This window comes from Zeus faber, assembly GCF_960531495.2.
Source record: "Zeus faber genome assembly, chromosome: 18".
Classification (NCBI taxonomy): Eukaryota; Metazoa; Chordata; class Actinopteri; order Zeiformes; family Zeidae; genus Zeus; species Zeus faber.
In genome coordinates this window covers 10,924,090-10,935,109 of record NC_137210.1, presented here as the reverse complement: position 1 = coordinate 10,935,109, position 11,020 = coordinate 10,924,090, and the positions used below count along the sequence as shown (strand labels likewise).

General features: G+C 42.0%; 1 protein-coding gene across 2 annotated transcripts; it reads right to left on the bottom strand.

Annotated features, from left to right (window-relative positions):
- Nucleotides 1-2,931: 2,931 nt before the first annotated feature.
- shox (shox homeobox) lies at nucleotides 2,932-10,707 on the bottom strand. Of its 2 annotated transcripts, none has more exons than XM_080019735.1 (6): nucleotides 10,372-10,707; nucleotides 8,874-9,082; nucleotides 6,246-6,303; nucleotides 5,896-6,005; nucleotides 3,610-3,822; nucleotides 2,932-3,152 (listed from the first exon to the last, which is right to left on the bottom strand). In XM_080019735.1, exons 1-6 carry the CDS (start codon nucleotides 10,613-10,615, stop codon nucleotides 3,063-3,065), a joined length of 924 nt encoding a protein of 307 aa, XP_079875861.1. In that variant the 5' UTR covers nucleotides 10,616-10,707; the 3' UTR covers nucleotides 2,932-3,062. The 2 variants fall into 2 exon arrangements, with proteins under 2 accessions (XP_079875861.1, XP_079875862.1); XM_080019736.1 differs by having other exon boundaries at nucleotides 5,896-5,984.
- Nucleotides 10,708-11,020: the final 313 nt, after the last annotated feature.

The following is an 11,020-nucleotide window of genomic DNA, read 5'->3' as shown; positions in this document are numbered from 1 at the left end:
GTACGTACGTGTGTGCATGAGGGAGCGGGGAATAATTTCAGATGCAGACGCATCCACATGAACATACGCTAGCTATTGACCTTCTCATATTATCTGTTCAAACTTAACCATTGCCATGGGAACAGGGGGAAAAGATTGCTCCTTGGAAACACAACAGTGATCTTAAAGATTAGATATCCTATATATCCCCCAAATCTCTCGGTTTTCAAGTGTGTTCCCGCTATGCCAGTGTCTCCTCCTCCGGTTACAGCCATCTTGATGCTATTGGACCAAGTTACAGCGCAGCGTTTCATGCTCGCCCCGTCGTTGGGAAGAGCGAGCGAGCGATAGATGGATGCACAAAGCTGGATCCAAGATTGGGGTGTAGTGCGCTGCGGGTGCATCTGGGTCTCATAGCGGCTCAAATTCTGTGTGTTGGTGTGCGGCTCAGATTAGACGTGATGAGCCAGGCCCGCTGACATGGAATCTATGTGGGAGTTGGACCCGGGACTGGTATTGATACGGATCCAGAGTTTCACTGTGAGACAGCTGCTGAGCATTACCAAAGTATGGTGCGATGCGCAGCCGAGAAATCATTCTGCCCGGAGTCAAATGTAGCTACAGGCCATGGGGTCGGGGAGTGTCAGTCCCCTGAAGTAACGTAGCCTAATCACTCATTATTTAAATTAAATTACAATTAAAATGACTTTTAATATTGCTTTGCAGAAATGTCCTTTGCTCCAGGATTAGAGTGGATTTCATTCACTAGACTATTTTTTTGGTCGTTTGTGTGAGGTTGTATAGGATTTCCACACTAAAAGGGAGTCTCCATATTTATAACCATAAAAATAATAACAATCAGTCCGTCTGTCCTCCAGCATGTAAGTTCTGAAAATATTTGAAAATGCGAGTACAAATATTTATAACTTTATTGATACTGTAGTTTACTTGTACAAGATGTACATTCATATTTTGTTGACTCAAAAGGGGAAAACATAAACTGTACGATGAATCATGTTTTAGTCATGCTTGCATATGAAATGATAGTAATTGCAATGGGTACAACAAATTCCATGGAGTATTGTTCAATTCAGCCATCCCTGAAATGTTTGTAAACTCGGACACGCTACATTTTAGGCAAACAATGCACTACAGCCACACCTCTCAATTCAAATTCAACACTTGAAAGAAAAAACAAAACAAAAACAAAAAAAAAAACATACAAAAATAAATGCAAAGCCATGTAAAAATGTACACTTGTAGTTCAGCTATTTCATCTTTCATAAACTTTCAGACAAAATAATAAATAAAACACCCATATGTTTAATTTAAAATGGAGACATAGAGAAACAATTCTAGGTGGAGATTCTTTTTTTTTTTTTTTTTTTTTTGACAGAAAAGATCAGACCAGAAATCGGGAGAGGCAGGACCTTTGCAGGGTCCACATGCTGAGGGCGCTCTGACAGCAGTGTTCCCAAAATGCGCCCCGAAAATAAAATGTTTGCATTTTTAAAAGATGAGTTGAAATGCTCTTAATTCTGCCTGAAGCAATTTGCAGACTAATATAGAAGTGAACAAATAAATGTCATATTTAACATGCAGAATTAAGCGAACCGTATTTTCCAAACAAAGCAACAATGTCTCGTACAGATTCCAATGCGGATTTGTTTATTCCTAATAGACCCCTCGACAAGATCCCAAATGGATTTTCATGTCTTGTTGATCTCTTGTGATAAAGATTGCTCGTGTGTCGTGAGAAGACCCTTCCCAGACCTCGCGTCCTATTTCTGTAGCATCTAAACGTGTGCTGTTGTTCACCTTGACAATTTATAATAGTTGTACCTGATACAAAAATGCTTGAATACACTGAGGGTTTTTGTGGAATATGGCACATGGTTGGAGTTAAGTTTGATTAAACGTGACATAATATACACCGCCTTAGAAAAACTGGTCTGTTTGGCAAAGAAATTTGACACTCCGATGATATCAGTGCTTAAAAAAAAAAAATGACTGGATATCATCGGGTCTCTTTATTGGGTTAACTGCTAATTGTTTTTATTTTTTCCTATTTACAGTATTGCACTTACAGCACACCATTGCATTTCAGTTGAACTGATGCTTTCTTCATATTTTCAGAATTACAAAAAAAAATGCAGTTAAACCCTTTATCGAAGATAGTGTCCATTTGTTGATAGCATGATGATATCAAAGCCCCCCCCCCCCCCAAATAGTAAAGTAGTATCTGCTTGTAGTGCCATTTGTAAACACCCACATACGAGACCTGAAGTGCAAACGCTATCTTCACTTCTTTACCCATGATACAGCACGACAAACAGAAAGAAATAAAGGAAAGAGAGAGCACAATGTGAAGCGAAAAAATGCAAAACGTCTCGCCGACACGCTCGCCCAGCAAAGCAGGGTAACATGTCTCTCCTCTCTTCCGCAAAGAGCGAGTAGATTGGTTTGTTGCTTTTGTTCGAGCAAAAGGTCCGCAGCGTGAAGTTATCGAAACCCTAACGGAGGCCAGTGACCTTTCACTTTGTAGCTGGAGGGGGGGGGGGGGGGGGCTGACGAGGGGGTTGGGGGAGTGTAGTGGGTTTGTTGAATGGCAGTGTTCGAAAAACAAGTATGTCACATGTGGACGGAGGCCGGTCCCACTGAGGCCAGTTTGTCCTCCATGAGGAACGTGGGCACGGCAGCAGCAGGGAGCACAGTGGTCGGAGAGAAAACAAAGCTTTGCTTTGCTTCTTTTTTTTTTTCCTATTTTCTCGTTTCTTTGTTTGTTTCGTTTTATTTTTAGTTAGGGGGGAGGGGGTGGTTAAGGTGGGGGGAAAAAAAGGTGAGAGGGCCGTTTCGATTCCGTGGTTGGCGCGTGAGTCTGTTTACCCTGCCACCCCATCCCACCCCAACCGCCCCTGCCCCCCACCCTCCCACCCCCAAGCTCAACCCTACTGCATTTGTTCAACACGGCGGGCGCGGGCTTCAGTGAGGCTCGAGTTTGGGCCCTGCTGCTGCCTGCTGCCTGCTGCCTGCCAGTTTGCTTTGTTATAACGTCTTCCCGTCTGAGCGGCCGGCCCGGGCCCTTAGACGGACATCCACATGTGTTTGTACGGTCCTGGGGTTGATATCTGTGCCTGGAGTGGACTGAGCCACTGGCCCCGCAGAAGTCCTGCCTGTTGGGCGAAAAGTACAAGGTGATTTCATTGGTATTTAATTACCGTTTCTCTACAAGTGGTTTGTTTTGGCAGCTGGTTTTGTGACAATTTCCTCGCTCCCCTCCTTCTTTTTTCTTCCTCCACTGTTCTCCCACCCCTTTTTTCTGTCTCTCACACACACTCTCTCTCTTGACTCTCTCTCTCTCTATCTGTGCTTCTCCCTTCTTACTCTCTCTCTCTCTCTCTCTCTCTCTCTCTCTCTCTCTTGCTCTCGTGCTCTCTCTCTCTCTCTCTCTCTCTTTCTCTATCTCGCTTTTATTCTCGCTCAGTGTTGTTGTTTAGTTTAGTTTTAGCTGTGAGTGTCATGGCCCTTTTCACAGGCTCAGTCTTGTGTGAGAGGCGGTTATGGGCTTCAGGCGAGCGGAGGGGCAGCCCGGTGGGGTCAGAGTCCCAGAGCCTCGGTGTGTTTTCTTGCCTTGAGTCGCAGGTCGGCGATGCTCGAGTTCTTGCTGTTGCTTTTGGCGGCTGCCGCCACCGCCGCTGCTGCGGAGGCCGAGTCGGCCAGCGACGCGATTGGTAGTCCAAAGGGAGGGGGCGGGAACATCAGGTAGGGAGCGTGAGCCGCCAGGTGAGGGTGCAGGTGGGGGTGGGAGTGAGTGACGCCCTCCAACTGAAGCTGGGCCTGGACCTGCATAGGGAAACCAAAGACGGAGACTGGGTTAGTCCTTGTCCCAGACCCCCGGGGGCCGTGTGCGTGTGTGAGAGGAGAGCGGAGGATTTAGGTTTCACAGTCTGACACTATTAAATCCCCCCTCAAGTTTTACCCCCTCAAAGCCATTGCTTACGGTGTGTTTTCTAAGAAAATAGTTAAGGGGCGACACTCTGTGCTTGAGCCTTTTTTTTTTTTTTTTTTTTTTTTTCTTCGTGTCAGCTATTCTAAAAGTTAATGAATCATACATTGCGCTCAGGCACCACATCCAATTTAATAGTCTAGAATCAAAGTCTTTCTAGGACCCAGTGCAGATTGGTTTAATTCAGACTGAGAACTCTGTTATACCCTTGGAAATATGCACCATCTTGTTATGCTGATTATGTATTCAATTGCATAAATAAACAATTTTGCACTAAAAAGATATTCACATATTTGGAGTTATAAATATTTATCCAGACATATTCCTGAGCAGAGGGGGTGGGGGAGTCATAAGGAGCATAGAATATCAGTTTTCACATTCTTGGCAATTATTTTATAAGAAGTAGGTGAAAATTAGGCATCCTCTTACTTCAGAGAGAGAAATGAACAGCCTCTTGCCATTCCTCATAACTTTCAAACACCACAGGATGCAGAGGAAAAACTAGTGTTGCTCAATTTCTCATCCAAACAAAATATAACTTTCTTTCATGCGGTGTATAGCACAGGTTTTAACTCAGATAATGGTTAGATTTTAGGCAATTCTTCACTTTCAAAATGGCCTTAAATACTGAGAATGAATAAAATGATGTTGTATAGGTAAAAGGATAACTCAATATAAGCTGTATTACATGAGTTACATTTACAGTTTGTATTATATATACTGCATTTTTTTTTCGGTCAGGGTAATATATTTTATATTTTTTTGTACTATGTTATTAATCTTGATTAGTAACTTAAAACAAATTCGATTCTAAATGGCTCTTTGACCACATCATTCCTTGTGCTGCAATCTGGAGCTTCACATGAAAACTATCACGTGAAGCTACTACCAAAATGCTTCTGTCTAAGTGCACGTTTTGGTAAATGTGTGTATGAGTGTGCATGTGTTTGTCTTGCACACGTATACAAGTGTGCACCTGATGTGCTCACGAATTCATACACAGTCTTAACTTATTCATTCGTGCAAAACATTATTATTATTTTTTTTGTTCACAGCGCCTGGGTGTTGGAGGGAGTGTTTATGCGTGCCCAGCCCAGTGCCTGTCTCACCCTTGCATAGTGAACCTCTCTCTGTATGCAGGCCTCATGCCTCCACCCCTGCCAATGCAGCTCAACGCCAATATCCATCAGAGCCCACTCCATTCCTCGCTTTCATCATCTCTTTTATGTGCTCGCGCCTGCCGAACTGTTGGCTTAATTAGGCCGGTGCTTTTCACGGGGGTGAAGCTGGCACGGCAACAGCCAGGACGCAAGAGCAGATAGCAGCAGATCAAATGTCTGTCCACCTCTCTTCTCCTTTCACGCACTACGCTTCCCTGACCCCACCTCAGCACAGCCAGGAGGTGAAAGGTGTAATGAGGTTGCGCAACCCAACCCAAACCCCTATGCAAGCGCCACCACAAATTTAAAACTTGCTATCTCTCTCACACACACACACACACACACACACACACACTCATATATACACACACATTCCCTGTGAATATGAACTTGATTGTGATTGGTTCACAAGTTATACAAATTATTCGGCAATAATGCAATAACCGCCGATACTACAAAATACCACGCAAACGAGCAGACACGACCACACACATGTTTGAACTCACAAATCGCTCTTAAAACTGTTCAGTCATTCGGTCTGGCTTGAAATTGCTCAGTGATCATCTGATCCTTCAAAATTATTTGACCAAGCCTATATATTGGCCTTATAATAATAATTCCATCATGCCTGAATTTGAACTTTGACCAGCTACTTAATGGTTTTCTGGCTCATTCATAAAACTGGTCAACGATGAGAAATGGCTAAATTCTGATGAAGTCCCACAACATAGATATGAATAGGTTGCCTACCTGTTGGAAAGGCATCCGGAGTGCTCCCATGTTGACATAGGGTGCTACTCTGCATGCGTCAAGGTGACTGGCAGTACCCAGAATAACACCTGCAGAGAAGGGAGAGATGTCTGTCAGACAGCCAGACAGTTGTTGTTATGTGAGATCAGGAGGCCGCAATTCACATTTCCACTTGCAGATAAAAAAAAAGGGGTTAGGAGGAATGCACTATCATAAAAAAAATGAATGTAATGATGGTTTACACGCATGCATTTATCTCGTAATGAAATATAATATAAAAAGATACAAAAATAAAATCATATATAGGGGATGTAAAACCATAGAATAGAAATAAGCTTTTTGAAATGTACCTTTGTGCATTTGGTTTTCCTGTTTTCGACATTTTGCTCTTCTGTTCTGAAACCAGACCTGAAAAACAAAACCAAAAAGTAAATGTAACTTATCTCCAAATAATTTATTTAGGAAAAAAAAATGTAATTCGGAAATCAATTACTTATATCCACCGTTCATACCCTAACAACGTTATTACTAATCGTATTTGTAGTATTTAGATTAGGATTTATGTGGATGCCCTTAATTACATTATATATTAAAAGATTCATCTTACGTTCGTTGTAGAGGTGTAAATGGGGTTATTTATTTTTATAGGACATCGAGATTAAAATAAAATCATAAAACGTATTTTCCATTATTATTTCTAGCAGAAAAAAGAAAGAAAAAAAAAAAAGGAAAGCTCAACGAACCCCACTTAGGGCTATAAGAAGAGCCTCTGAGCCACAGTCTATTGTTAATCACCATCAACCTAATTTGCCCTTGTGAATAACATTATGTGCGCTCCCCTCCGACCCCGTAGTGATTATCATTTACAGTTGTAAAATTAGCGGCTGCAGGACCACAAAGGGCGCAGTGTGAGGACTCAAGGTGCCGCAGCCACTTAAACACGTGTCGATGGGACTGTTCTAACACGCCTGTCGATGAGGTGCAGGACGCTACGTTATTGGAAAATAACGTAACACAAAAATAGCTTCAGTTTGCATCCGGTTCATAATATATTTTTAAATGTAGGGACTTTTTTAATGTATTAAAAATATAGTCAAAGTACATTATTATTATTATTATTATTATTATTATTATCCTATTATTAATATTATCATTCTATTATTATTGTTGTTGTTGTCATTATTAGTAGCCTGTTGTTATTTTTAATTATATTAATATTATTATACCCACAGCCATCGAATTTACAACTATTAATGACGACAGACTCATAGGTGTTTATGAAAAGCACGGGTGTTTTTAAATGGACAAACAGAAAGAAAAAAAAAACCATCAGATCAATCCAAACTCGGGGATCAATGTGAATTAGGTGCTAGTATGTTAAGCAAAGTGAACTACACTGGTTCAGACAGTTATTTCTTCATTAAGGACCACTCAATGATGCGCTTCACAAACACCCTAATCTCATTTCCTTTTGATTTTTATTAGAGACAGTGAATAATGACATTTAATTTAGCCCTGCACCAAAAACCCCAGTCCAAATCGAGTTAGTGCCTGCTCCTCACCAAGCTCTCATAACTTTCAATTAGATTCCTGACAGCTGCTGGGAGTGCAGGTTAATACCTCCATCACAGCGCCTCCCAATTCATTTTAAAAACCAGAGCCTATCTTGAAAATGTACACATTTTCGATGCTTTCTTTGCTTGACAGTGGTCCTGGAATGGGGACGCATTTTATTTAATTTTATTTTATCATTATTCACGTGATTTAGCCTTAATATAACGCACATTTTCTCCAAACCCAATACTAATATCCCAATCTTGGTATCTCTAAACAAGATGATTGGTGGCTTGTAAACAGATGCTGCTTGTTAATCCCATCTGATAGTTATTTCTATTTCGTTATTTCTAATCTGTTATGAGGCAACAAGCCAATAGCAGATAATACAAAGAAAGGGAGGAAGGACACGAGCTGATTTAAGAGCTGTGTCCCCCGAAGCCATTCGGGTTCTTCGTTCATTTTAATGATGTGCTAAGACTTTCCCAAGCCACATAAGCAGCTCTAATAGAGAGATGTATAAAGGTGTACACGTCTGCACCTCAAATCATGCAAGCATCAAGTGAACGGTGGATATTAAAACTAAAATAAGTTTTAATATCCGTGTAATTTTCTTTGGTTTACCATCATTATTTACTTGCTAGCCTATTGGGCGTCTCAACATTTTGAGGCCAACTCCGTAAAACAACAGGATCCGTCCATATATTTGTTCTTATCGTTAATATTCAATCTCAGTTAGTCCTGGTGGTGGTTTGCGAGTTAATTATTTAAAATGTTTGCAGGGAAACATCTTAAAGGCCGATAAGCAATGAGCATTCCACATTTTCACTACATGCGTTTTCCATCCGTCTAATTTCTTCCAACCTCTGCGTTTCCATTTTAAACACATCAGCACGAGCGCTCCTATAAATAAACCTTCTTAATTCACGTCGACCGCCATGAACTCGACAACAATATTCGCAAAACAAGCGTCGCCTCATACAGTGAAAATATCCAGACGGACAGCCCCAATCCTCAAATATTGCAAAAGCCTATATTTGTCAAATAAAACATTGTTTTTATTTGAAATGGGGTTTTTTTTAATTTATTTGCGTTTAACTAGGTCTGTGACACTTTAAATTATTTTGTAGATGTGTCCAAGATTTTATTTTTTTAGTCGCCTGGTGTTCTTTAATTTCTAGAAAACCCTTGCGTGTCTCTACAATCCATCGAAACGCCGATTTCATCTGTGAATCGCGACTCAAAATGCTACTCAAAATAACCGCGTGCACACAGTAGGCCTGCAGGCTGAATGCACGCATGCGTTTCTATGGAGCTCTGACTTTCTGCAGCGTGTGGTGTTTTTTTTATACACACCCTACACCAGGCCTAAAGTTTAGGACCTCCCGTCAGACGTCCAAAATTTTTGGTGCCCGGGTCCTCACCTGCACCCTGGCCTCGGACAGCCCCAGCCTCTGGCTCAGCTCCTCCCGCATGAAGGCGTCGGGGTAGTGCGTCTCGTCGAACAGCCGCTCCAGCTCGTTCAGCTGCTCCAGCGTGAAGTTGGTGCGACTCCGCCGCTGCTTGAGCTTGCTCTGCGCGTCTTCGTCCTCCGACTTCACGTCCTCTTTCTTCTCCTTGCACTCGTATATCCCTGTTTGCGAGGATAAAAATACAAATAGTTACACCATAGCCTCCAACACACACACACACACACACACACGCGCCCAAGACGTTCCTTTTTATCAGTTTAAATTTGTCATGAGAGGGAGTTGCTTTATTTCCATCGTCCACAACTGAGGAATATATTATTAAGCCAATAAATAAAGGCATGATCCTGACGCTTGCAATATGTGACCTTGAGTGATTTAGGGAGCAGGGAGTTATAGATATAGTCAATCTAGAACTCGTAGGGCTAATTAACTGCACGGTCTTGTGTTTTGGGGAGATTTAGATTGCAAATGAGTTTATTCTTATAGCCCTTAACAAGCTCCTCTGGTTTAGGCCTGTCGATATTTTCTCACAAAAGTGAAGTGAGATAATTTATTTTCGCACAATTTAAAATGCCACTAAAGAAAAAAATATGTGTTCGGCTGCACAGACCAGAATTGTTTATATCGTCCGTGTTATTTATAATATAATAACATTTTTTTTTAATAATAGCTGGCTTGGCAAATACTATTATTAATAGAACGCTTTGGAGGGTAAATAACAGCCAGAAAATGTTTTGCACCTCCTGCAGAATCTAATAATAATAATAATAATAATAATAATAATAGAAAATTTTATAATTTCGGAAATAGATAATCAATACTAGATAAACATGTGACTGACGTTCTGTGTCGCTGTAAGAAGAATGTAAAGTGAAAAACAGCTTGTGGTTACAAAGAAAGGAAGAATTTAAAGCAGGCCTACTCGCTCACTGTGAGGTTCAATGATATATTTAAGGGAATTTAACTCCTGAATTTAACCGAATAACCATCGTGCTTTTATCGGTTAGGAAATAGCTGTGAAGACTGTCAGCTGTACCAGCCCGTGTGTCAGAGCCATTCCGTGTTTAATTATAAAGACCGAAATACAACAACACAAACAATCGGATGCGAGTCACTTGATCAACTTAAGAAAAATAAGTTGTTTGTTCAACCTGACAAACGTGTTCGGTTCTCTCAACTTAAAACGCGCGTCTTAATTTCTTACATTCAAGTTTAGAACACCGTACGAAATACGGATTTTTTTTTTTCCACCAATGGAAGCATTTTTTTCAAGTTGATCCAATGACTCTGGAGTTTTTTTTTTATTATTATTATTATTTCAGCGCAGTTTCTCCCGCAACGAATCGCTCCGATCGCTGCTCAAAACAAACGGGCAGCGGCGGTTCGCACGTCCCCCCCCCCCCACCCCACCCCCGGCGTTAGAACGTTATTCACCGCGTTAGGATCTTACCTTCCGTGGCCCTGGAGACCGTAAACTCCTTGAGCTTGTCCTTCTCCAGCTCGACGTGCTCCTTGAACAGATGCACCGGGCAGTGGCTCTCCGTCATGTCCTGCAGGCTGCTCTCCGAGCCGCCCAGCTCCCGGGCCCGGGCCAGGCCGCTCTCCAGAACCTCCCGGTACGTGATGCTCTCCTTGCTGCTCTCCTTGCTCTTCTGATCGAACGACTTGGAGACGAACGCCGTCAGCTCTTCCATGGCGCGGAGCGAGGAACCCCGGAAAGAAAAAAAAAAAAAAAAAAGCCCGGTCCCTTCAGATCAGTTCCACCGCCGTCAAAGAAAAAATAAAAAAAAATAAATGTTTGCGGCGCCGACGCTACACTAGGCTGTCTGGCTGCTCCCTTTTTGGTGGAGGCAGCGGTATGAGGGGTGGAGGAGAAGGTGGGATCACTCCTGCTGTTATGACTGTGTGTTGGAGAGCACGGTATTTATACGCGGCCACCTCGGCCCAGCCCTCCCCCAGTATCTGTGTGGATCTGTGTCTTGGGCAATTAGGCTCCGGCTCCACTTTTCCAGAATTCAACTTTCAGCAGCTTTTTTTTTTTTCTTCTTCTTCTTCTTTTTTTTTTTTTCTTTTCCAGAAATCAATGCGCTGATGGAGGT

What these genes read in the sequence shown, in the direction of transcription:
- shox (XM_080019735.1), bottom strand. Translation starts at nt 10,615, where the DNA reads ATGGAAGAGCTGACGGCGTTCGTCTCCAAGTCGTTCGATCAGAAGAGC. An exon ending in GGTCTCCAGGGCCACGGAAG is followed by an intron (nt 9,083 to 10,371) that starts GTAAGATCCTAA and finishes CCTCGCAAACAG; the next exon opens with GGATATACGAGTGCAAGGAG. An exon ending in GGAAAACCAAATGCACAAAG is followed by an intron (nt 6,006 to 6,245) that starts GTACATTTCAAA and finishes GCTGTCTGACAG; the next exon opens with ACATCTCTCCCTTCTCTGCA.